At 37.9% G+C, this 27,828-nt stretch overlaps 1 protein-coding gene across 2 annotated transcripts; it reads left to right on the forward strand.

The window, feature by feature from the left end:
- The first annotated feature begins 696 nt into the window (after positions 1 to 696).
- On the forward strand, positions 697 to 26,914 carry slc9a8 (solute carrier family 9 member 8). 2 transcript variants are annotated; one of them, XM_059541026.1, is made up of 16 exons: positions 697 to 991; positions 1,495 to 1,675; positions 4,182 to 4,262; positions 7,704 to 7,762; positions 13,246 to 13,329; positions 15,829 to 15,930; positions 16,099 to 16,133; positions 16,214 to 16,357; positions 22,890 to 23,022; positions 23,330 to 23,435; positions 23,543 to 23,659; positions 23,741 to 23,823; positions 23,963 to 24,074; positions 24,371 to 24,591; positions 26,526 to 26,672; positions 26,758 to 26,914. In XM_059541026.1, exons 1-16 carry the CDS (start codon positions 803 to 805, stop codon positions 26,869 to 26,871), a joined length of 1,908 nt encoding a protein of 635 aa, XP_059397009.1. In that variant the 5' UTR covers positions 697 to 802; the 3' UTR covers positions 26,872 to 26,914. The 2 variants fall into 2 exon arrangements, with proteins under 2 accessions (XP_059397009.1, XP_059397008.1); XM_059541025.1 differs by having other exon boundaries at positions 697 to 999; positions 1,497 to 1,675; positions 26,758 to 26,913.
- The last annotated feature ends 914 nt before the right edge of the window (positions 26,915 to 27,828 follow it).

Raw genomic sequence — 27,828 nt, forward strand, 5'->3', positions numbered from 1 at the left:
TTTAATTGAAAATACAATTTGCAATTCATTTTGAAAATAGTCCTTCCATAGTTTTTCCGGTGAGGCGGTGAAACAGACAAGACAGCTACAGTATAAATGCACGTACTGATCGCCAAGGGTAAATTGAATGGCCTCATTAATGCATTTGCATATTATTTAGAGTAGGAGTCAAGCTCAAGACCTTACCATTCAAATGAGCAAATTAGTCCTTCAGTCCTGATGAAAATTGTCACAGCCAATAGAATAGAATAGAGTTTAAAAAAGAAAGAAAAAAACCCTTAAATTATGAAGCTGAATATAATAGAACAATGTATTGTTTTACCAGTGAATGTGGAGCTAATGCAAACTATATGTGGACTTAGTGGACAGCCTGTGTTTTCACCGGGGTGTCATTCCAAATTGATACATCACAGAACTGTGCATTGTGGCCACGCCCACTTTTTACGAACTACAACTCCCAGCAACCATCACTCTAATGTGACGTCTTTTTTTTTTAAACTGCCATTTTCTTCCCTACAGCCATAATGAATATATTTCGTGGATACTATAAGTGGATACTATAAAAGTAAATAAACATATATGGTAACATCAAAACACGATATCTACGTTTTATGATATTACTTAGACTTAAAATTACCCGAAGGGGGAAACTACAAACTTACGTCTCCAAGAAACTACATCTCCCAGGATTTCCGGGTAAGTAATGATGACGATGAATTTACTCGCTAAACATGGATTGTGGCGACATGAGTAGTTTAATTTTGTGTTTTCCCCCCCGTATGTCTAATGATTATTTGTGTTTATGAGCACGATGAGTTTCAGGAATCGCGCTGTTGTGATCGCGGTGTTCTTCGTTATATTGACGGCTGATCTCGGACGGTTTGCGGCAGCAGATGACCAGACAAACAGTAAAAACGATAAAGAACCTGTCAGTTCTAAAGCTGTCAGTGATGTACAGCATGAGAATACAGCTGATGGCCACGGAGAGCAGCTGAGCAGGTATTATTTAGCAGTTTAACTGCAGAAAGAGTGAATGAGTGACAGCAGTGAAGTGGGTAACTTACAGTGACGAATATATTTAATAACACGTTAATCATCACTATAGTTGCGAACAAAAGATGTCGTAGTACTGCTAAGTTTTCCTTTTTTCCTGCACATGTATATAGTAACCACCCAGTATTGCAGTATGTATCAAAAAAACCATGGTATTACTCCCTGATACCACCACTGTACCACGAGTGCCACAGTATACACCTGTCTACAGTTATAGGCCTAAATATTATGGTGTGAATGTGATCATTCTTCTGCCTGAATGATCTAACATTTAGATATTCTATCTATTTCTGACTGTCTAAATTAGTTCACAGCCTTGACATGAATGATTAATGTATTTCCAGTAGATAAATTGGGCCAATTTTTGTCACAGAGATGTATCTTTGTATTATGAAGTAAAATATATTTCATGCAATACAATATAAAATCTATCCGTCTGACAGTTTAAATGACAACGAGAGCGCCAGCAATGAGACGCTTCAGTCCACCACCCCTGTGGCCAAGGCCACGCCCCCCGAGCCGCCCCGGAACGAGCCCATCCTGCCGGAGCAGACGGGCGTCAGGGCCCAGGAGGAGGAGCAGTCCAGCGGGATGAGCATCTTCTTCAGCCTGCTGGTCATCGGTGGGTGTGAGAGACAGTGTCACTCACAATGGGTCTCATTCATCAAACACCAGCAGAACGAAGTTTTCTGTAAATCGTGTGTAAAGTGGTTCTGGCGTAAATTTTCGGATTCATTAAATTGTTCGCATTTTCCAAATGTTAGTTGGTACGAAAGAAATCTACACCTGCTCCCAGCCACGCGTAAATAGTGCGTTTAACATCCGAACGTTTTGCTCATTAATAAGGCTGCATTTTAATTCACCTTAATTAGCCTTTCGCCGAGCCCCGCCCCCCTTAGTTACTGTTGCTACTCCCAACAAACAAATGGTCAAACACGACCAGCGCGACAGATTCATGACGGGAAGAGGTATACCCGTGCGTGGCAGTGACCTTTTTTGGAGCAATACCTCCGCGATGTCCTCCAGATCGAGGCAAAAGGGGTTACAGTATGCAGTGGAGGGATATATTCAAAATATAAAAATACGCAATGAAGGAGACACGACTACTATCGAGGCAAATGCTTACCGGTTTCAAGCGAAATCTGAGAAACCCCATGACCTGTAACTCAAATGCTTCCAGCACAGCCTTGTGTACCAGTCATGCTCTTGCACTGCCGGGAAAGTTCTCTTTCGTATGTTATGGTCTATTATTGTCTATTGCGAGTAGCTATTTTGTTCAAATACAAGTTATTTGGCTCTTATGTTAGCTAGCTAAACCTACATGTTCGACACAATTAACTGGGAGTGGAGCCATCCACACTGTTTTATCCATTGTAGGCACCGCTCAAGTTGTGTTTTCGGCTTTGGGAATGGGAAGAACACAACTCCTCCAGACAATCTCTCGGGGTATCTAGTGTCCGATTTACAAACGCCGTGTTCGTACCGCTTCACCATCTTGCTTGGAGTCAAAGTTCGTCGGAACTGCTTTCATAGTAACGGTTGCTATGATGTGTGATTGGACAATGGCCATTTTGGGGGAGGGGCTGGTGAAATGCTAATTGGGTACATATTTACACAGCATTTTGAAAAAATATGATATATAGTAATTACATACGGTTTTTCTTTTTACTTGTATTATGAGAGCCAGTAATAGCATCTGTAATATGCTGCCAAGCTTCCTTTTTTTAGGACCTGATACGCCACTATGTAGGCTTGAAAATAAAATGTGGCATTTTGAATTAACTTCTGATAATAAAACTTCAATTTCTGCATCTGAGAAATTGTTCTTTTTCATTCGCTTTTGAGAAGACATGCTGAAATCCTTCGTTTGGTGTCATAATATGATGCCCATATATAGTTGTCAGTCGGATTTAATGGGCGGGATTCATTAACACACACACACACACACACACTTCACTATCACATCTGATGTTTACGAAGTATTTGTGAATCTGTAGGAGAGTTTTCAGAAAGGTCTCTTTACGCGCATATCACTCACATATTTACTTGTGTGTTTACGAATGTTTCAGAAATGAGACCCAATGTGTTTGTCTTATTTCTTTTCTAACGGTTACATTAGTGTGCCGTCACAGTGAAACCGGTCGTATGTTTTCTGTGTCATTAGAAGCTCCGAGGTTTCAGGTTATGTGTTGATGTTTTGGGATTGGACTCTAGAGGTTTAATCTAGGCTGAAGTGTAATTATAAACCTGCGTGACACATCACATCACCACAGGTCACCATCACATCTCACATGTTCTCATCTTCTTACCTGCTACAGAACATAGACATATGATATTGTTTATTGAAATATGATATTTATGCATTTTCTTTTATGATTTTATACACAAAACGACAAAAAGAGAAGGTGTTAAAGAAGCACATGTACAAACATTTAAATAAATGTATAATAACATTAAAACAAAAAAACATAAAGATGTAACTTTATTACTCGTATGATGCTGTTCAAAAGTTGTAGATTTTTTTTATATTTTTGAAAAAAAAAAATGCTCCGCGAGATGTCATGCAGTTAAAACTGTAAAATCTTATTATAATGTAAAATAACTTTTCTGTCTGTTAAAGTGTAATGTATTTCTGTGATGCACAGCTGTATTTTCAGCATCATTCCTCCAGTTTTCAGTGTCACATGATCTTCAGAAATCACTCAGAAATAATGATTTGATGTTTATTATTATCAGCTTTCTTTGAAGAATCAAAAGATCACTTTTGTAACACTATGAAAGTCACTTTTGATTTAACTTTTGGGAATAAAAAAAATGTAATCTTACTGATCCCCAAACATTTTAACTGTTTTCCCCTATATACATTATACATATACATATATACATAAATGTACATTTACAAATAATTCTAAGATGATTACTGTAGTGCTTTAATTCTTATTATATTAATTCAATGATAAATTAATTTGAACAGTGTAAAATATATATATATATTTTTTCTTCGGTCCTTATTCCAGATGCCACAGTATTATTGCAGTAACTATAATTGTGGTAACCGTTTTTCTAGAAAACTATGCCTAATGTTTTTATGTCAATTTTCTACATGTATATATTTTTTATTTTCTCAGGTATCTGTATTATATTGGTGCACCTGCTGATCAAATTCAAGCTGCACTTTTTGCCTGAGAGTGTGGCTGTGGTTTCTCTGGGTAAGTGACTTTATGATCTCATTCACACCATTGTGGTATCGTTTAAACCGTTCCATTCAATGCTGGGGAAGTATTTGTGTCAGCCAGTCGTGATAAAAACGGCTGTCTTTAGAAATGAGATCACTCTGTTTTATGAGCAATCAAATAACTGATCAGTACTCAATAGACCTGCATAAGAGACCGAGAGGACAGGAACAGGAGGGGACAAATGAAGTACACACACATTCCATTTGTGTGAAGCAGTAAAATAATTAGTTATCACTGAAAATAAACCGCTATCAGGTCAAGAGTAGGTGTGTATGTACTGGTTTACGCTGGCCTGTCGTGTTTCACTATGTGTTCCTGAGTCTGAATGAAGACCAATGTAGTTCCTCTTAGTTTACGTGTGGATTGATCAGTTCCTCGTAGCATTCAAGCCTATTCACAGAGTAAACCAGTTAGTCCACCAAAACATCAAGATTCTCTCATCATTTACTCACCTTGAAGTCATTCCAAGCCTGCATGACTTCCTTTGTGGGAAGAAAGAAGATATTTTGCTGAAGAGTTTTGGTTACCATTGACTTTCACAAGCCTTAGTCACAGTAGATGATACATTGAATTTTATGAGTATGAAGACGAGGCCATGAGGGATAAACTTACAGACTTAATGGCACAACCGTATAGAGTTTCTAAATCGTGTTTAGACACACATTTCAGAACCTTTTTGTTTTCAGAACCTTTTTGTTTTCAGAACCTTTTTGTTTTCAGAACCTTTTTGTTTACTCTTGTTTTTTTCTGAACATTTGGTTTGTTGTTAAACTACAGAATAATCCATTTACTTTAGTTCAATCCCTCACAGAATTTCATCCCTGGCAAACATAAAAAATGGAGCTACCCTGTGGTTTATTAAAGAAGAAACAAATCTTAAGATTTGTTATGGAATTGCATTATTATATATATATTATTTATTATTTATATAATTATTATTTTTTTGAAATTTTCATTTTTTAGGTGAACTATCTCTCTATAAACAGTTGTGCTCATAAGTTTACATACCCCTTGAATAATATGCAAAATTCTAAACAATTTCACAGAATAAAAGGGATCGTAAAAATAACGTTGTTTTATTTTATTATTTTTTTGTTTTTTGTACTCTCTTGAATAAGCTATTTAACATAATGTGAATGTTTGACAAAATAATAACTGAATTTATAACAACGACCCTGTTCAAAAGTTTACATCCCCTTGAATATTAATACTGTGTGTGGTTACCTGGATGATCCACGAATGATTTTATGTTTTGTGACAGTTGTTCCTGAGTTTTCACCCCCCGGCTCTTAATGTATCTTGTTTCCTTCTGGAGCATCAGTGAATGTTTGAACCTTTATTAATAGTTGTGTTTGAGTCCCTCGATTGTCCTCAGTGTGAAAAGATGGATCTCAAAATCATTCAGTCACTGCTGGAAAGGGTTCAAACATGCAGAAGAACAGCAGACAGTTGTACTGTTCAGAACAAACAAGGGACTCATGAACAATTATCGCAAAACATCCAGGAAATGACACACAGCATTAATACTAGGTTCATTTAGCCTTTTCCTTTGTTAAAGGTGCAATAGGAGATCTTTGAAAATGCTAACATTAGCCTGATAGCACTGAAATTGAACGTCCCACCCTTCCTGCAATCGCCGTCCAAAGCCACGCCTCCTGAACGCATTTATGCTCTCGGACCAGACTACCAGAGACAACATTACTACAATAGGCTACATCAGCGGTTCCCAATTCCAGCCCATGTTCCGAAGTGAAGTACAGTAGGAATTAGGGAGTAGGGAGCAATGAACACAGTTCATTCACGTAGCTGACTTCTAACGAGTTGGTAATCTGAATCAGTGTATTAACTAAAAGCTAGACATGAAAAAATATGTGTACAAGCACTGGAATTGGGAACCACTGGGCTACATCATTCACAGCGAGCAAACTTTAAAAGTACTACAATACCATGAAGGAAGACCAGGTTGTTGATGTTTGTCTGCCATTCTAGCTCTGTCTGCACAGTGTGCGTGAATGCGCTAATGACGTATTCTGTCTGCGCAAACAGGGTGCACAGAGGTATGCAGATACATACGGTGACAGGCAGGTAGGAAAGCCATTTAAATGGACCGAGCTTTTTGATTGGACGTACATTTCTTGGTCCTACGCCTTCCACAAAATATATAAACACAGATAAATACATTAAGACCACTTAAGTTAATGATTGCTATCGGGATGTGAAGAGACTTTCAACCAGTATAACAAAAAATGTTTCTGAAGACATTACATTACATTTAGTCATTTAGCAGACGCTTTTATCCAAAGCGACACAAATGAGGAAAATGGAAGCAATCAAAAACAACAAAAAGAGCAATGATATATAAGTGTTATAACAGGTCACAGTTAGCATAAACACAGTACACATAGCATGGGCTTTTAAATAATATAATAAATAAAAAGAAAACAGAATAGAGCAAACTAGTGTATATATATATATATATATATATATATATATATATATATACATATATATATATATATATATGTATATATATATATGTGTGTGTGTGTGTGTGTGTGTATATATGTGTGTGTATATATATATATATATATATATATATATATATATGCAAAAGAAAATAGAATACAAAAAAAATTAGAAAGGTAGTTAGATTTTTTATTTTTTTTTTAAGAATGGAATTAGAATAGTGAGTGCTAAAGTTAGAGGGTCAAATAAAGATGGAAGAGATGTGTTTTAAGCCGATTCTTGAAGATGGCTAAGGACTCCAGGAGAGAACATTTAATTTAAAAGTCCGTAAAAGTCCGTATATATGTTTTTTTCCTCATCATGACGTATTTTTGGACTGATGCGACTTAAACTCGGGTGCGACTTATAGTCCGAAAAATACGGTAGATGATTTTTGTATGTAGTATGTCATTTTAGCAGTGGAGACCTTAGCAGAGAAGGAAGAGAGGAGTGACTGATACACATTAAGGTCAGTAGTATTTTTGGATTTGCGCCACACCCTTTCAGCAGCTCTAAGCTTAGAACGGTGTTCGCGTAGAACATCAGATAACCAGGCGGAAGGGGTGTTACGGGCTGGCCTGGAAGACAAGAATAACTAGGGGAGTACCATCCTCAGGAAAGGTTGAGAGCAGCACATCTAATTAATCCAAAAAGTTACCTAGTGGTTCTGGGGGTCGATAGACAACTACAAAATGTATTTTAAGAAGGTAGGTAACAGTAACTGAATGGGATTCAAAGGAGCTGTTGATACTCAATGATGGTAAAGAATTACATTTCCAATCATTAGAGATGAGCAGACCAGTACCTCCGCCTCTTGCAACTTTTGCACCTTTAATAATTCATATAGCAGCTAATGTCTTGAGCACAGGGTAGTTTGACGGTAGTTTGTATTTGTTTTTTTGTTTTCAGGGATTCTGATGGGAGCAGTTATCAAGATCATCGAGTCGCAGCAGTTGGCCAACTGGAAGGTATGATCATCTCGTCATCGCTATAAACCACAGGCGACGCTGTTAGCTCTGTCTGAAGGTTTGGTTTTTGCCCTGTTTTGCCCCGAGTGCATTCAATTGATTAAAAGTGACAGTAAAGACTTTTACAAATGCGATGCACTGTGAGCGAAAATGCTCACGTCTGTGACTGGCATCAAACTTTCCCTACTAATATCAGCAGTATGCTCTCAAATATGAAACCGTGATGAACTATATCTGTTAAAGGGAGTGGTGAAAAAAACATTAGTGCAAATACACTGAGGAGTGGCCAGTGAGTCATTGCCATTCTGGCCTTGTCTTGGTCTAGACCTCGAACCTGTGATAAATATGAGCATGAATATGATACGTAACATATGATTAGGAAAATAAATATTTGCATTATTATGCCAGCATTTGCATTTTACCATAGTAAACACATTCCATTTGTAGATTTATGGGGTATGGCCCATAAATAAACTAGGGATAATAAAGCAGAATCTCTTAATAATAAAAATAACAGTAATATTAGTTCAGATGATCAAATATATATATATATATATATATTGCTATTGAGAATTACCATGGGAAAAAAACAGAATAAATAAATAAATAAATAAATACAAAATCTTGTCATAGTAATGAGATGCAGTCATTCATTCTAATGTAACCTGTGCATGTTTTAATGAGATTTTCCTAAACCTGTTTGCAAGCAGAGAAAATCATTTAATGTGTAGTACCTCTTTCTCTCCGGTGCATCCCCCTTCCCTTCCTCTCTTTCTGTCTCCTGTTTCATTCTCTCTACATCACAGTGTCTTTGTTTCTTCCACTGTCTCCTGTTTTCCTCTCATGCCTGCCTCTCTTTTCTCTTCCTCTCTTCACCTTTTCATCTCTCTCTCTGTTTCGGGTCTTAATTACCATTTTTGGCTGGGATGTGAGGTGCTACGGGCTCTGTGAGTACAGAGCTTCCTTTTGTTCCAGGAAGTCTAAAGGTCAAGAGGGCCCCTCGGTTCTCAGTGTCTGGGTAACCAGAGACCCTCTCAACGAACCGCTCAACTGGAGCGTGTCTCTGCTTCATTCCCTCTAAACTGTGCTTCAACTCTTTATAGAGCACTGATTCTAGAGATGTGGCGTGAGCAGGTGTTTCTAGTCGTCACATAATGCACAGATCTAGATATTTTAAAATGGACTAGTCTTTCAGCCGGCCCAACTTGTCAGTTTTGAAACTATGCAATTTTGCAAGACAGAATGTGAATGAGGCTCATCTGAGCTCAGCCAGATGCTTATCTTAGAGAACTTGTGTTCAGGAACAGCTGGATGGAGAAAGAGATGGAATGAAACGATGCAAATGATTTTTTTAAAAAGAGGAATTATTTTGATCTTTCTGTGTACACACCTTCTGAAAAGTGCAATCCTCATGGCGTAAGTGATGCAATTGTCAAAGACTTTGTCTGTTTTTTTGTCAGTCTATTTTTATCTGCGCTTCACAGGACATCAATGTACAGATGCACCGAACACTGTCTAACAGCTTAAGCACAGCAGGCACTTAAATCATCACAGCAAACAAAAGAGAAAAAACAAAAAAAACATGAAGACTTAATTGATTAATTGGCCACTGTAGCTGGAAATCATGACCCATCTCCAGCTGCTAGCTAATAGTAGGACCTACATTACCATTTACAATTTTGGGGTCAAGTACTCGACCCCCTAACGACTCTAAACCCTTACACAATATTGTACCTCAAATACAGGAATTTTTTATTATTTTTTTGAACCCCATGATATTTCTCCATTGTTGTTGATGAGTTTTACTTGAATATATGAAGGCTGACATTGTGTTTTCATAAAAACACAGCTCTGAGAATGCCATGCGTGTTTCCTTTGGGCTGCAGAAAAGTGTTGTGACACATTTTTCTCAGCTCAGTCTTGCATAGCTGAAAGTGTTTGCATTCACATACCTGCGTAGACAGTGTTTGTGACTTTATCCATCAAGATGAATGCTTCTGATTTCAGCTATCTTATAAAGCAGTATAATTTTGCTGTCCTCTGATTGTAGCTGCTTTGGCGTCAGACGCTTTCCTATCATACTTAAAAATGCTGCTGCAGTCCTAACAAAGATTTAGAGATGCGAGCAGAAGAGCTGCATTATTATTGATTGTTGCAGCGTGCTGGAGCACTTGGTTAGCAGCCACCAACCGCTAACTTTAGTTCTCACGCAGAGCCTTGGGTTCATGTGCTTCAACACCTACACAAATCCTAATTCCTCTAATATTCCTTTGCTGTTCTCAAGACTGGTCCCATGAATTGTTCGAAACTGTTATGAACCAAAAGGTAGCTTTGTTTTATTTTTCTTCTCAGTGATTGCCAGAAGTGTTAGAACATTGTGGAACTGAAAGAGAATGTGGCAGAGCAAGGCCTCCCTGCACAGGAACTTGAAGAATGAGAGCTTGCAAATGACTAAATGTGGTGCACTGGTGGTTACATGTGTGAAGTGTGTCTTTAATGCCTGGCATTATTTCACAGAAACACAGTTCTGCTTTGTACTCAAGTATCATGTATGCTTTTGCATGCACATGAACACATTTCATTCAGAATAAGTTATAAGGGTCAATTAATATATCATCTCAAAGCTGAATAAATCTTTACATTGATGTATGGTTTATTAGGACAATATTTGGGTGAGATAGTGTTCCTGTGGCTCAAGTGGTAGAGCATTGTGTTAGCAGCGCAAGGTTGTGGGTTCGATTCCCAGGGAACACATGTTAGGTAAAAAAATGTTAGCCTAAATGCACTGTTAGTCGCTTTGGATGAAAGTGTCTGCGAAATGTAAATGATACAACTATTTGAAAATCTGGAACCTGAGGGAACAAAAAAATAAATCAAAATATTGAGAAATTCGTCTTTAAAATTTTCCAAATGAAGTCTTGTAGAACTTAGCAATGCATATTACTAATCTTAATACATTTTTGATATATTTACAGTAGTAAATTTACAAAATATCTTCATGGAACATGATCTTTACTTAATGTCCTAATGATTTTTGGCATATAAGGAAAATCTATCATTTTGACCCATACAATGTTGGCTATTGCTACAAATATACAGTCGTGGCCAAATGTTTTGAGAATAACATAAATATTGGAAATTGGAAAAGTTGCTGCTTAAGTTTTTATAATAGCAATTTGCATATACTCCAGAATGTTATGAAGAGTGATCAGATGAATTGCATAGTCCTTCTTTGCCATGGAAATTAACTTAATCCCAAAAAAACCTTTCCACTGCATTTCATTGCTGTCATTAAAGGAGCTGCTGAGATCATTTCAGTAATCGTCTTGTTAACTCAGGTGAGAATGTTGACGAGCACAAGGCTGGAGATCATTATGTCAGGCTGATTGGGTTAGAATGGCAGACTTGACATGTTAAAAGGAGGGTGATGCTTGAAATCATTGTTCTTTCATTGTTAACCATGGTGACCTGCAAAGAAACGCGTGCAGCCATCATTGCGTTGCATAAAAATGGCTTCACAGGCAAGGATATTGTGGCTACTAAGATTGCACCTAAATCAACAATTTATAGGATCATCAAGAACTTCAAGGAAAGAGGTTCAATTCTTGTAAAGAAAGCTTCAGGGCGTCCAAGAAAGTCCAGTAAGCGCCAGGATGGTCTCCTAAAGAGGATTGAGCTGCGGGATCGGAGTGCCACCAGTGCAGAGCTTGCTCAGGAATGGCAGCAGGCAGGTGTGAGCGCATCTGCACGCACAGTGAGGCGAAGACTTTTGGAAGATGGCCTGGTGTCAAGAAGGGCAGCAAAGAAAGCACTTATCTCCAAAATAAACATCAGGAACAGATTGATCTTCTGCAGAAAGTATAGTGAATGGACTACTGAGGACTGGGGCAAAGTCATATTCTCCGATGAAGCCCCTTTCCGATTGTTTGGGGCATCTGGAAAAAGGCTTGTCCGGAGAAGAAAAGGTGAGCGCTACCATCAGTCCTGTGTCATGCCAACAGTAAAGCATCCTGACCCCATTCATGTGTGGGGTTGCTTCTCATCCAAGGGAGTGGGCTCACTCACAATTCTGCCCAAAAACACAGCCATGAATAAAGAATGGTACCAAAACACCCTCCAACAGCAACTTCTTCCAACAATCCAACAACAGTTTGGTGAAGAACAATGCATTTTCCACCACGATGGAGCACCGTGCCATAAGGCAAAAGTGATTACTAAGTGGCTCGGGACCAGAATGTTGAAATTTTGGGTCCATGGCCTGGAAACTCCCCAGATCTTAATCCCATTGAGAACTTGTGGTCAATCCTCAAGAGGCGGGTGGACAAACAAAAACCCACTAATTCTGACAAACTCCAAGAAGTGATTATGAAAGAATGGGTTGCTATCATAAATGTCATGTAATTGTCGATAAAAGCCTTAGAAACGTATGAAGTGCTTGTAATTATATTTCAGTTCATCACAGAAACAAATGAAACAAAGATTTAAAAGCAGTTTAGCAGCAAACATTTTGAAAACTAATATTTATGTAATTCTCAAAACTTTTGGCCACGACTGTACATGTGCTACTTATGACTGCTTTTGTGGTCTAGGATCACAAATAATAATAAAATAAAAATCAAAACATGACAACCAACGTTTTGATGCAGTCGACTGTGTTATTACTATTAAAGAGGTCATATGATGTTGCTAAAAAGAACATTATTTTGTGTATTTGGTGTAATGTAAAATGTTTATGTGGTTTAAGGTTAAAAAACACATTATTTTCCACATACTGTACATTATTGTTTCTCATCTATGTCCCGTGGGGACATAATTACTGATTATAATGACTTTACACTGCTCAAAACTATGTTTGAATCATCAGTGGCAAATCCTTTACATATGTAAACATACTCAGAACAGAACAGCTGGCATTGTAGTCTTCTCTCCCAGCATCAGGAAACAGTCCTCTATAAAATGTGCTGAATACATCTGAATATTTGGGTTGAACTGCTCTGGAACAGTGTTGTAAATACAATTTAACTACTTTTGGAAGAACAAACAAAGTAGTTTTCACAGCGTCTCCACGACATCGCAGCGGCAGAAACAACAATACTGCAGCGAGAATCAAAGTTACGCCTTCTTTCTTTGTGTGAACATTTGGGCGTACGTTATGCAAATCTTCCCACACAGTGACGTAGAGATGTGGGGGTGTGTTTAAATGAGGCATTGTAGGAGGACGTGATGAGACTTAGCTTTTATAAAGAATATCTCTTTGGATTTGAGACTTTAGTCTTTACAACTTTACAGATCTTCTTTATGCACCAAGAGCTTGTTACACTCCAAAGAGAAAGAAAAACTTGAAATCGCATCATATGACCCCTTTAACAACAACAACAACAACATTATATTAAACTCTATATGTACCATATCCAGATGGAAACATCAAATGTGAGTCTGTTTGTTCAAGTACACTTGGTCATCTTTCTTTCTTTTTTCCGCAGGAAGAAGAGATGTTTCGTCCAAATATGTTTTTCCTGTTACTTCTACCACCAATCATTTTTGAGTCTGGATACTCATTACATAAGGTAAAACAATACTGCAATTTTAAACATTTCCCAAAAAAAACATCAACAAAAACAAATACCTAGCCATAAATAGGAGAAGAAAGAATCTGAATTGAATGTAATAAAAGAAATAAAAGAATAAAAGAGAAATCTTTCTGTGGCTTTCTCCTCAAGGGCTGCACATAAGAGCAAACACGCAGCTTGACAAATGTATTTTAGTTCACTACAAATGACTGTGCTCAACCGGTTCTTTAAGTAAATCGTCCTAAAAGATCCCAGCTCAGTACTTACCGGTTTAAAATGGCCCGATGAATCCTTCACTGGGTGAACTCAACTGGTCAGTGGAGTTACTGAATATCAAATACTAAAAAGCAAGATTTGCCCTCTATGAATTACTGATGTAACATTAATAACCCTCAAGTCCTCACAAGTTTCAGAACGAAACGTGATTGGGCTAGTTTTGAGAAGCAATTGGGCAGGATTTGGTTTGAAATCCTGGCGACCCTGATCTGAACGCACGTGCTGGAGATATGCTACTAACCACAGGAGCGCTTTACTGACGAGATGCGCTTGAAAATCACATTCGATTTTTTGCATATTGACTGTTTATTAGTACTTCTAAAGCACATATTAATGCCTTATTCTGCATGACTTTATTCTACAACCCGAATTCCGGAAAAGTTGGGACGTTTTTTAAATTTTAATAAAATGAAAAATAAAAGACTTTCAAATCACATGAGCCAATATTTTATTCCCAATAGAACATAGATAACATAGCAAATGTTTAAACTGGGAAGGTTTACAATTTTATGCACAAAATGGGCTCATTTCAATTTTGATTTCTGCTACAGGTCTCAAAATAGTTGGGACGGGGCATGTTTACCATGGTGTAGCATCTCCTTTTCTTTTCAAAACAGTTTGAAGACGTCTGGGCATTGAGGCTATGAGTTGCTGGAGTTTTGCTGTTGGAATTTGGTCCCATTCTTGCCTTATATAGATTTCCAGCTGCTGAAGAGTTCGTGGTCGTCTTTGACGTATTTTTCGTTTAATGATGCGCCAAATGTACTCTATAGGTGAAAGATCTGGACTGCAGGCAGGCCAGGTTAGCACCCGGACTCTTCTACGACGAAGCCATGCTGTTGTTATAGCTGCAGTATGTGGTTTTGCATTGTCCTGCTGAAATAAACAAGGCCTTCCCTGAAATAGACGTTGTTTGGAGGGAAGCATATGTTGCTCTTAAACCTTTATATACCTTTCAGCATTCACAGAGCCTTCCAAAACATGCAAGCTGCCCATACCGTATGCACTTATGCACCCCCATACCATCAGAGATGCTGGCTTTTGAACTGAACGCTGATAACATGCTGGAAGGTCTCCCTCCTCTTTAGCCCGGAGGACACGGCGTCCGTGATTTCCAACAAGAATGTCAAATTTGGACTCGTCTGACCATAAAACACTATTCCACTTTGAAATAGTCCATTTTAAATGAGCCTTGGCCCACAGGACACGACGGCGCTTCTGGACCATGTTCACATATGGCTTCCTTTTTGCATGATAGAGCTTTAGTTGACATCTGCTGATGGCACGGCGGATTGTGTTTACCGACAGTGGTTTCTGAAAGTATTCCTGGGTCCATTTAGTAATGTCATTGACACAATCATGCCGATGAGTGATGCAGTGTCGTCTGAGAGCCCGAAGACCACGGGCATCCAATAAAGGTCTCCGGCCTTGTCCCTTACGCACAGAGATTTCTCCAGTTTCTCTGAATCTTTTGATGATGTTATGCACTGTAGATGATGAGATTTGCAAAGCCTTTGCAATTTGACGTTGAGGAACATTGTTTTTAAAGTTTTCCACAATTTTTTTACGCAGTCTTTCACAGATTGGAGAGCCTCTGCCCATCTTTACTTCTGAGAGACTCTGCTTCTCTAAGACAAAGCTTTTATAGCTAATCATGTTACAGACCTGATATCAATTAACTTAATTAATCACTAGATGTTCTCCCAGCTGAATCTTTTCAAAACTGCTTGCTTTTTTAGCCATTTGTTGCCCCTGTGCCAACTTTTTTGAGACCTGTAGCAGGCATTAAATTTTAAATGAGCTAATTAAGTGGATAAAAGTGTCAAATTTCTCAGTTTAAACATTTTCTATGTTATCTATGTTCTATTGTGAATAAAATATTGGCTCATGTGATTTGAAATTCCTTTAGTTTTCATTTTATTAAAATTTAAAAAACGTCCCAACTTTTCCGGAATTCGGGTTGTAGATCCCTTAATACAATCCATGCCTAAACTTAACAACTACCTGACTAACTATTAATAAGCGGAAAACTAGGAGTTTATTGAGAGAAACGTCCTGGTTAAAAGTGAACGAGTGTTCCCTATTCTAAAGTGATATCCGTTAATGGTTTTGTGGTAGTATTGGTTGCCCTCAAGCCATCAACTGTTGAGTCTGTGTTCAGAGACATCCAGCGATACACATAAAACTGAGACATGAACTGATCAGGTTCTTACTCCACAGGGGAATTTCTTCCAAAACATCGGCTCGATCACGTTATTCGCCGTCTTTGGAACGGCGATCTCAGCCTTCATCGTGGGAGGGGGAATCTATTTCCTGGGACAGGTATCTTCTGTTTTGTTAGGCATCAACTGCTTTTCTCATGTCTTTACATGTAAACAGACGTTCATTAAGTGGTTTATCTAGTTAGACTAGTTGGCACACCTTAACAGCTCCTTTGGAATGATTTCTTTAAAATGATGACTGTTATGTTTCCGTGTGTCTCTTGAATAGGCTGATGTTATTTACAAGATGACAATGACAGACAGGTGAGAGTATTGCTTGTGCAATTTTGAGCAGACCTATGAGAGGCTGTGTCTTCACTTTCCCCCTTTATATTCCCCTCCAGTTTTGCGTTTGGGTCTCTGATCTCCGCTGTGGATCCGGTCGCCACTATCGCCATATTTAACGCTCTGAACGTGGATCCTGTGCTCAATATGCTGGTGTTTGGAGAGAGCATCCTAAACGACGCTGTGTCCATCGTATTAACAAAGTAGGCCTCACTAAATCATCAAAACTCTCCTTCTGTCTTCCAGAAAGTCATTTAGACGATTTGACAACCCCTGGTGCTGAAACGTAAATGCAATCTCATCCTCATTCTACATGTTTCCACTAAAAGAAAAATATCTGTGGGCAGAAAAATCTCTAAAACCTGCTGGTCTCGCTGTAAACTACTGTAAACTTGGCCATGGGTGGTCTAATGTAAAGACAAAACAGCTAACACTTTATTTTAAGAACCAATTCTCGCTATTGATTTGTTGCTTATTAGCATGGATATGTTTAGTATATTGTCTGTTTATTAGTTCTTGTAAAGCACTTATTCTGCATGACCATTTCCCTTAAACTTACACATTCCTGAACTTAACAACTACCTTACTAATTATTAATAAGCAGCAAATTAGGAGTTTATTCCGGGAAAGCTCTCAGTTAATAATGAATGTGTTCCCTATTCTAAAGTGTTACCACAAATCTCAAATCAATGACCTCAAGACGTTGTCCATTCAGATGCAGGCTGACTCAAAAGAGGTTTGTAGACAAGCACGTCTCTGTACTCACAGTCAGGGAAGTTAAAGCACTTTAGTTTTCTCCATGGAAAAGTCATAGAAAGGAATAAAATCTTAAAAGATTAAGGAATTATTTTTGGATTACCAATATAGCAGTGGAGCGTCTAGCCATGTGTGTGGAGTCTCACTCTTAGTTCGATGTGTTACACACGTTTGTAGGGAACACTTATTAAATAAAAACACTTAATTGTTTAATAGGGGAGCAAACCATTTGCGATGAGCATCTGTTTAGAGTTTGTGGTCAGAGACTGTGATAGTTATATGAACAGTTTGATGAATAATGTTCTTATTCTGCAGGGTAATTTTATTCCAAAACATAGGCCTGATCATGTTATTCGCCATATATTTGATTATTTTTATTTTATTTATTTATTTTTTAAACTTTGCAGCACTAAAACCACCAGAGCATATATTTAGTTACTGGCAACCAGCCAAAATACAAACTTGCGGATTTAAGTTTGATTTAAGACCAAAAGTTTGGAAACATTACTATTTTTAATGTTTTTGAAAGAAGTTTCTTCTGCTCATCAAGCCTGCATTTATTTGATCAAAAATACAGAAAAAACTGTAATATTTGTGAAATATTATTACAACTTAAAATAATAGTTTTCTATTTGAATATACTTTAAAAAAATAATTTATTTCTGTGATGCAAAGCTGAATTTTCAGCATCATTCCTCCAGCCTTCAGTGTCACATGTAACATCAGTCTATCACATGATCATTTAGAAATCCTTCTAATATTCTGATTTATTATGTGTGTTGGAAACAGTTCTGCTGTCTAATATATTTGATCAATAAAAGGTTAAAAAGAACTGCATTTATTCAAAATAAAAAAGAAAATTCTAATAATATATTTTCTTTACCATAACTTTTTATCAATTTAACACATCCTTGCTGAATAAAAGTATTGATTTTATTTAAAAAAAAGAAAGAAAAACAAATTACTGACCCCAAATTACTGACCAGTTGTGTATATTGTTATTACAAAATATTAATATTTTAAAAACATAGCTTCTTTTTTATTTTTTTTTATTCATCAAAGTATCCTAAAAAAGTATCAGATGTTCTGAACAAATATTAAGCAGCAGAAGTGTTTCCAACTTTGATAATGAATCATCATATTAGAATGATTTCTAAAGGATCATGTGATAATGATCCTAAAAATTCAGCTTTGCATCACAGAAATAAATGATAATTTAAAGTATAATAAATTTAAAAACAATTATTTTAAGTTCTAATAATAAATCACAATATTACATTTTTTTTCTGTATTTTTGATCAAATAAATGCAGGCTTGATGAGCAGAAGAAACTTCTTTCAGAAACATTAAAAACAGTAATGTTTCCAAACTTTTGGTCTGTACTGTATATATATATATATATATGTGTGTGTGTGTGTGTGTGTGTGTGTGTGTGTAAATATTAGCATTGTGTTTTAAGTTTACTATAAAATAATGATAATTTTAATATTTTTTATTTTAAAATATAATAGTATCATTACACTTTATTTTGTTGTTATTTTATGAAAACATTTAACAGTGCAATAATATTTGTATTACTATTATTAATTATTATTTTTTTTTACAATTTCAGTTCAGGTCAAAAGTTTACTTAGACCTTGCAGAATCTTAAAACAATGTTGGGATGAAACAGAAGTTGAGATTATTCTTTTTCCTTATTGTGACATATGTCCGTATGACGTATGAAATGAGAAAAAATGTTGGGGCTTGATTTCGTTCTTCGGGAATTGATTGGATTGTTGAGAGTTGGGTGTTGCTAACAGAATGCAGGCAGAAAGGAGACAGACCCCTCACGCAACAGCACATGACAGGAAGAGAAGAAGAAGAAGGGGCTTCGAGGGGAGGGACGGTTCACATGTGTGATTGAAGATCATGAGGGCACATACATTTTTACAAAATAATGAAGCGCACAGATAAATCATCTATAATAAACACTACAATATCACATATAAAAATAAGAATTGTACATTTGTATTAAATTGTGACTTAGCTAAATGGGATCATACAACATTCAGAAGTTTAAACAAGTGCTGTGTGGTTAGCTGTTAGCATCAGTGAGCATTTGAACCTGATGTAATAGTTGTGTTTGAGTCACTCGATTGTCCTCGATCTCAAAATCATGCAGTCACTGCTGGAAAGGGTTCAAATACACAGAAAACCACAGCATTAGTGGGAGCTGAAGGATTGTTGAGAAGAACAGCAGGCAGTTCATCTGTTCAGGACAAACCAGGGACTCATGAACAGCTATCACAAACCAGCTGAAGATCATCCAGGTTACAACAATCAAGACCTGAACTGTGTAATTAGTGAGACACACTACGAGCAGTGTGAGCACCAAACCAGATCTCCAGGTGTTGAAACCAGACTGAAAAACATAGGTGCACCTTTCTCCATTGCACTGTTGATTTGACAACAAAGATTAAATGTCTTGAATATATTTTATACAGCACAAAATAGAGATTTTCAATTATATTTTCAATTTTCAATGTTATAATTTGTATTGTTGTATTTCTGATATTGAAGTGAAATCTGATATAACTGAATGCCAGCCAGTCATAACAGGTGTTATTAGCTTATAGAAGTCAGGCGTTAGGCAAGTAGCAAAAGCAGCAGTTAACTGCAGACTTCACAGACACAGCATTGCAGAAAATCTGTTGTGTGACAGCATTTGGTTGCAATCTCGGTCATCTCATACATGAACTGGTCACACATTGTATCTCAGCAGGCTTAAATAAGTGTTCAGACACTTTCTTTCTTTTTTTTCTCTAGTTTGTGGCCGAGCTGCCTTTGGCCTTGTGGCCTGCAGACATCCTCATTCTGATCGTTTTCTGCTTCCACATCCCGTGATCTATGGATGAAGAGTAAAAGTGTGTGATAAATGCGTTGGGATTCAAGCTCTCTGATCTCAACTCTTGTGGTGAAACCGGTCTCTTGGGTGAACATGAACCATCCTGTTAGTGTTTGAGAGGCAAATCCACTTTCACCTGCAGAAATACATGTAATAAATACATATTTAATGCTCAAAACTACATATCCGGTACTGTGCAAATGCTTTAGGCACTGGTTAAAAATTATTCTAATTCATATTTTTTGCTTTAAAGTGCTGGAGATATCAGTTTTAGGTTCCTTTAGCTTTCTAAGGAGGCCTAAAACTGAGTTTGGAAATGAATATATTTTTCTGGCACACTAAAGCAAAAGAAAAGCCTTCGGTGTTTGACAGCACTTATATACAGATCTCCAGGAGGACCGAGGCACTGTTTGGTCTCTCTGTATAACTCGGCTTATTCAGATCCAGCACACAGTATCTAGAAGCTCGTTGTGTGGTGTAGTTTAAGAGTTAGTCTTCACTTCATGTGTGGGTGTTTCTTTAGTCCTCTTCATTATTCAGCATCAGCAAGAACTGTAAATATTCATTAAAGGGGACCTCATGAGACTTTTTTATTATTCTGCACACTCCATATATTTGTATTTTATTTAAATTTTCTACATTTCAGATTTGGAGGTGAAATCTAGCAGTGTTGAGGCCAGCCGATCATAACAGCCATTTACATAAAGAAATCATAAATGTCAAATAGGAAAACAGGATTTTCCATCCTCTTTCATCAGAGAGCGTGAAAAGAAACCTAGCATGATAACAGATTATAAAAACCAAACGCGTGATGTTTCAGGTGTAATAACGGACCTTTTTGCTTAGTCATGTAGCACAGGTCTTGCTCCATGAATTATTTACGAGCCCTGTTCTTAAAGTAGCTGTTAGATCCACTTGCATGACACTTTGTAGGAAATGACAAGAAGTGACTAATCCATGGAACTGAACACCCTTTCGTTGTCAAAACCCTTTTCTTGTTGGGACACGCCAAGCTCATTCAGGGAGCTCCAGGAAATACGGTTCCTTTCTAATAATGTGCGTCCAGCTCTTGAATGATGGGAGATTATGACTGTGGATTTGGATCAGGGTGGCCGGGCAAATCCTGAATTTGCTGAGCACCTCTAAATCAGATCCATATATAACATGAGCTTTTCTATCTTTATAGCCGGCTCATACGTATGTGTGCGTTTATACAGTGTCACATCTCCCGTTAAGCCCTGTTTGTTCGCTTGTTTTTTGTGCATGTGTAGTTCACATACTTGATTAGCATCAGTCCACGAGGCAGGACATGCCATCATGCTGCTTGTGTTGAGGCAACACGACTGTATCCAGCTGTCTGTCGGTTTGTGTTAATGTAGAAACTGTTGATTCTAATGCAATCTCACAAGCTGATGATCAGCCGCTGAGCTCAGAGGGAGCAGCTCTTGGCCTCACGTACTGGGACGTGTTTTAATGTTGTTACAGGGCATCTGTCGATGGGACGTTTGGCCCTCATGTTACCTGTGTTTTCAGACTGTTCTCGGTATGAATGTGACAGAACATGACAGCTTCATGTGTCTGGATGAAGTCATGTTAGAAACGAGTTGAACAGGACGTGTGAGACGTGCTGTCTGCTGGAGCTCATACTGAAGCTCGTGTGTCTTTAGTCACTCAGTGTGGCTTTACGGCGGCTGTATCATGTGTTCTTGACCTCTGTAGTCTGCATCTGTCTCGTCTTATTTCATATAGCTACATCTCTTTTTATTTTTCTCGTCTCGCGTCTTACGTCTCGTCATCTCTACTCTCATCTCTTGTGTCTGATTTCATTTGGTCTCATCTCAGCTTGTCTCTTAACTTTTCAAGTCATCTCTTTTCTCTTGTTCTTTCTTTTTCTTTATTCTCTCTGCTCATCTCTTCCATTCTAGTCTTGTCTCGTGTCTTTCTCTTGTAGTCTCTCGAGTTGCTTCTCATCTCTTGCCTCTCTCATCGAGTCTCTTTTGCCTCGTTGATGTCTTCAGTTCTTGTCTTTTGTCCCATCTTGTGTGCTCTCATCTGGTCCCTTGTCTCTCTTGTGTTTCCTCCTCTGGTCTCGTTCCCCTTCCTCGTGTCATCTCATACGGTTTTGTCTTCTGGTGTCTCTGGTCTCCTCTCAGCTCAACTCGAGGGTTGTCTGGTAAAATGATCTCATTCCTAATTGATGAGTCTGCAGAGCAGCTGTCTGTGTGTTTCCTAGAAAGCAGAAGATCCTCTCTGCGTGTAGTTTTACACACGTGTGCCAAACTGTCCTGCACGATAAGATATTTGTTGATCTTTTTAATCAGCTTGTACAAAATGAATAGATAAATGGCTGACGTTGTTGCTAAAATGGTTGTCTCTGCGCAATAATACAATCTTCCAAAAACAATCAGGTATGCATGTGCAGTAAATAACTAATAACAGTCTAACAGTCTTCCATAAGCTCTAATTCATGATCATATAAATGTTAATTCAATTCTGTTATCACAATGACACTTTGGGTCATTTGCCTTGTCATAATATAAAAGGATGGTTCACCAAAGAATGAACATTTGTCATAATTTATTCATGTTGGTAGCCATTGACTGGAATAGTATGGAAAAAAATAGCATTGAATTCAAGTTTAGTTTCCCATACCTACCTCTGTGTTCATCAGAAGAAAGAACCTGAACAACTTGAGGGTGAGTAAATGATGACCGAATTAGGTGAACTATTCTTTTAGAGTAGGAGGAGATTTCATATGCTCGGCTGCCATCATAAGACACTTTGGAAGCTGTTAAGGACACTCCTGTGTTGGAGACATGCTGGCACCTGTGTACTGTATGTACAGTAGATGAGAGATATGATTGTGACTCCACTGCCCCCTGCTGACCAAATGAGAGCTATCTGTTAAAGGTCAGGAACTTTAATTGTAAGTGTTATTGTTCCTTTGCCAAGCACGTATTGTGTACAGGATGTACAGGCCATGATTTAACATTTTGAACAATTCAGTCCTCTTCTGCTTTAATTTTCAGTCTGTATAGTGTTAGCAGATGGGAGCAGTGGTTGATGTGTGTGTGTGTGTGCGTGTGTTTCAGCACGGCCGAGGGCTTCGTGGGCTCAGATGTCTCTACAGGCTGGGAAACCTTTGTGCAGGCGCTCGGTTACTTCCTGAAGATGTTCTTTGGGTCGGCTGCTTTGGGCACACTCACTGGTCTCATCTCTGCCATTGTATCCTTATGCTTTTGTGTGTTTTAATGTCTTTTGGGTTTTTTTTTTTTTTTTTGGTTTAGTTCTATTAATAAATTTTATTAATATAATTATTTATATTGCATCATTAATTACATAACCATTAAGGGATTAATATGTGCTTCATAGGTACTAATAAACAGCCAGTATGCTAGTGATATGCATGCTAATAAGCAACTAGGTAATAGTGAATATATATATGTGTTACCTTTTAGGGTCATATCTTTTGTAGATATTTGTTTATTTGGAGACGTCCCGTGAGATTATGTTTCTGAACGAGAGCACGCAGGTCCTGAAGCACTTCGACATGAGGAAGACCCCGTCTCTGGAGTTTGGGATGATGATTATATTTGCATACCTCCCGTATGGTCTCGCTGAGGGCATCAAACTCTCCGGTGAGTCAAAAGCACAAGCTGATGAGTTTAACCGTGTTTCGTCTGTAAAACGTTGGGATTGCAGGTTCAGGGTTATATGATCAGAGTCGATCTCTTTCTGTCTGTAGGGATCATGGCCATTCTGTTCTCCGGTATTGTCATGTCTCATTACACTCATCATAACTTATCACCAGTCACTCAGATCCTCATGCAGCAGACGCTTCGGACCGTGGCCTTCATGTGTGGTGAGGTCCTCACACAACACTCCTTAACCTGCTGCTGTTAACATCAACCTAACGCTTCTCTTCTCTGCTCCGATTCCACAGAGACCTGTGTGTTTGCCTTCCTGGGGTTGTCCATCTTCAGCTTCCCTCACAAGTTCGAGCTGTCTTTTGTCATCTGGTGTATAGTAGGTGTCCCGCTCCAGAGCATTACTTCAGTATCTGATGAAGCATGAATGCTTGCTGAACGTGTGATGCGTCACTGGCTCTTTGGGACGGTATCTGAGGTCACAAAATAATGCAATATGACATGTTCTCCTGTCACAGGTTCTGGTTCTCGTCGGCCGGGCGGTGAATATCTTCCCCCTGTCCTTTCTGCTCAACTTCTGCAGAGATCATAAAATCACCCCTAAAATGATGTTCATCATGTGGTTCAGTGGTAAGGTGAATTTTAGCTTTCCATGTGGTTTGAAAGCTAGCGAGTTTCTTTTTCCTTCTTTTAGTCTTATAATTAAAACTGTGGAACGTTTTTATGCTTTCACGTTTTTATGCTTCAAATGTTCACTTTATCCGACATCATCTTTACACGCAGCGTCTAGTCACTATTCCTTCATCATTTTAAATGACAATTCAGGGTTTTTTTTTTTGTAGTTCATGTCAATTGTTTTATAATAATGTGTACATTTGTAGAAATGCTGATTTTCTCACACATGTATGTTGTGTGCTGGTGCTCAGGTCTGCGGGGGGCGATCCCGTACGCCCTCAGTCTTCATCTGGGACTGGAGCCCATAGAGAAGAGGCAGCTGATCGGCACCACCACCATCGTCATCGTGCTCTTCACCATCCTGCTGCTGGGGGGCGGGACCATGCCCCTCATCCGCATCATGGACATCGAGGAGAGCCAATCACGGCGCAAGAACAAAAAAGACATCAACTTGAGCAAAACTGAGAAAATGGTGAGAGAACGGTTCTCTTTATCATTTGCTTTTCAAAAGAGGAAAGTCTTGATTTAAGGACGATGGATTTTTTTAAAAGTCCACAAGAATTACAGAATTTCGTGGGACATTCATTTATAAAACAAAATAAATAACAACACACAAACTGGGCAAAATACGAGGGCTCAGACCAGTGGAGGTGTTTCACGAAAACCTGGGGTAACGACAACATTCCTGAACGATGAACCCACATCAGACCTTAACCAAGTGCATGATGCACTATTAAATCAGATTCAGAGTGAACAGAAGTCTTACCTTATTTATGCATTAAACATAATGCGACTGCGCACACATTATTACTTTTGCAAGAACTGTCACTATTAGAAACCTCGACCTAGCAATGTTCAGGTCTGTTCTTCTGAAATATCTACTGAGCATCATGGTGATGTTTTGTCTGAACTCTGGATGCTATGGGATCTGCTCTACTCCGCCCCGGCCCAGATCTCTAAAGACAATCAAGAAAACTAAAGACCTGTGGTACAGCAGAAGTAGTCAGACACGTTCTGCTTCCTGTAGTGACGCTCATGTGATGCTTGCAGAGGAAGATAAGACACAACATTTGTCAGATACACAGATGTTTCATACTTTATGTGTCAGCAGAACACTTTGCATTCATTACAGTTACGCAAGAATGTTAAATAATACAGTTCAACATAAGCCTATACTGATTAAACAGCAGTGAAGTGGGCTCTGTATTTTTTTAGTTTTATTTTGATAAATGTCAAAGTATTACACTAAGATTACACAAAACGAGTCTTTACTCTTATAAAACACTGGCACAAGTGAAAGTTTTAAAAATAAACACACAAGACGTCCTCCTTGTGATACAGTTATATGGGCAAACAAACTTATGTAAGATTATGGGAAATATAGTGAGCAAAATTCAGTATCATGAGTTTGCCTGAAACAACAAACAATTGTTCGGGTGATCTTTCGCACTGTCAATGCAAAAATATGTTGAAAATATGAACACTTTTACAAATCAGTAAATTTATGTCAAATCAAGTCACCTTTATTTGTAAAGTGCTTTATACAATACAGATTGTGTTAAAGCAGCTTTACAGTGTCAAACAGGAAAATAGTTTGATGCACGGCAACTAGGTTTTGGAACAGAGCAAACATACATAAATAAATAATGTATAATAATAATAATAATAAATAAAATCCATCTAAATAGATGAAAAGATAAAGTTAGTCAGTGTGGAGTTAATCGTGTTTAACATCTAGCATGGTGAATGGTTAATGCATATTTTGCAGCTGTGTTGTCATCTTCAAGTAAAAGGCATCTTCTCAGTATCCCTAAGTTCAGTAAATGATTTTGCTCGGCCCGTGTTTGTCTATATCTTCCTCTCTCCATTTCTAAATCATGCTTTCTTCATCTGTGTTTGGAGAGGATTTGTCTTTCTTGAAATGGTTTAATCAGTAAATAATTGGCAAATGTAGTTCATTTTGAAGGTCAAAGTGTATTTTTAGAGAATCATCATGAGTGTGTTTGGGGTTGAAGCTGTAGTCAGTGAGGAGTGAGCGTGTTTCACTCTGAATCAGGATCAGATTAACGAAGGTGATGCCAGAACTCAACACATCTCAATCTTCAGTCTAATTCAGCGCTGCAGGCATCACTGGATGTACCTCTGTGGACCCCTAAAACGTTTTGGATTATTTCTAGTTGTAGTATTTCTATTGATGTTTTATCCCAATTTTCAAATTTTAATATTGCTCCCCAAATGTCACTCCCAGTAGGATTGGTTTCATCTGAAACACCATGTCCCTGGTTTGGTCCAGGTTTACAATCAGTGCCCACTCCTCACAGTAGAGGTTATAACTTTGAGACAATTGCATTCATTATCAAACACGTAGTCTTTTATATTTTTGGTTTGTTTCTCTCTCTCTCTCAGGGTAATGCCATTGAATCTGAGCATTTGTCGGAGTTGACAGAGGAGGAGTATGAAGCTCACATTTATCAGAGGCAGGATCTGAAGGGTTTCCTGTGGCTTGATGCCAAGTATCTGAACCCTTTCTTCACCCGTAGACTCACACAAGAGGTTCGGCCGCTCATAACCTTCATACACATTAGACCAGTTACACAAAATCTATGAATAACTAGTGTTTGTAATCTGTTATTCTTAGGACCTGCTGCATGGGCGGATCCAGATGAAGACGCTCACTAATAAGTGGTATGAGGAGGTGCGTCAGGGTCCGTCCGGCTCTGAGGATGAGGACGATGAGGCAGAACTGCTCTGAGACAGTCTGAGGAGGAGAGATGTGGCTGAACAAAACAGTCTGAACCACTCTGTGATGGATGGGGCCTCTTTGGTTTCACAAATGAGGAAAAGATGTGGTACAAAAAGCCTGAGATTGTTACAGATAACAAAAGAAGGAAGATGGAACACTAAAGAGAATTTGAGACAGAAAGCAAAAAAAAATTAATTGATAAAAATTAAATAAACAGCAATATTGGACACATTTCTGTCATTTGTTTTAATAGGCTGGAGCACCGTAATGTAACACAAGATTCTTGCACTACTTTTTGTTGGTGGTTTTGTTTCACAGACAACAACGAATGTTTGTGTTCTGTAATTCATTTAACAAACATAACCTATTGTTCTTTCTATGAAATATTTATTTGTGTTGTCTTTATAAACGGGGGTAAAAGAGTATTTTATAATGTTTCTCGACACTGTATTTTGTAGCAGACTTGAGTTTATAATTAATTCTAATGAAGGTGTGAATGAAGGACTTATATCTGTGCATAATTTATATGTTGTAAGCACAAAGCTGCAGTGGGAAAGAGGTGTAAAAAAACATGAATAAATGATGGATTCCAGTAACTTGTGTGTGCTTCAACACTGTCCAGACTTTTGTACATTTGCTCCTAAATATAGAAGCACAGCAGACATCAATTTTAAACTTATTGATAATTAACAAAATATAAACAGTGATTAATAAACGTACAACGTTATGAGTGGCTATGCCAAGCACCACTCACTTTGGTTGACTTGAATCAACAACACTTTTAGATCACAGATATTCAACAATTTATATATATATATATATATACTGGTCATTGAGTCAGTATGTAGATTATTAAACAGTTTTGTAATCTAGGTGTACTTGGAGGTCCAGTTTATTTAAGTACAAAATATTAATCAGTCAGCATTTATTCTTATAGCACATTTAAAAACAACATAAGTGCTTTAC

The sequence above is a fragment of the Carassius carassius genome, chromosome 46 (genome assembly GCF_963082965.1).
Source record: "Carassius carassius chromosome 46, fCarCar2.1, whole genome shotgun sequence".
NCBI lineage: Eukaryota > Metazoa > Chordata > Actinopteri > Cypriniformes > Cyprinidae > Carassius > Carassius carassius.

Excerpts from the sequence above, each read along its gene's own strand:
- slc9a8 (XM_059541025.1), top strand. The coding sequence starts at position 803 with ATGAGCACGATGAGTTTCAGGAATCGCGCTGTTGTGATCGCGGTGTTC. Across the intron at positions 23,824-23,962 it reads CTTTTGTCATCTGGTGTATA|GTTCTGGTTCTCGTCGGCCG; the intron begins GTAGGTGTCCCG and ends CTCCTGTCACAG. Across the intron at positions 24,592-26,525 it reads TGAGCAAAACTGAGAAAATG|GGTAATGCCATTGAATCTGA; the intron begins GTGAGAGAACGG and ends TCTCTCTCTCAG.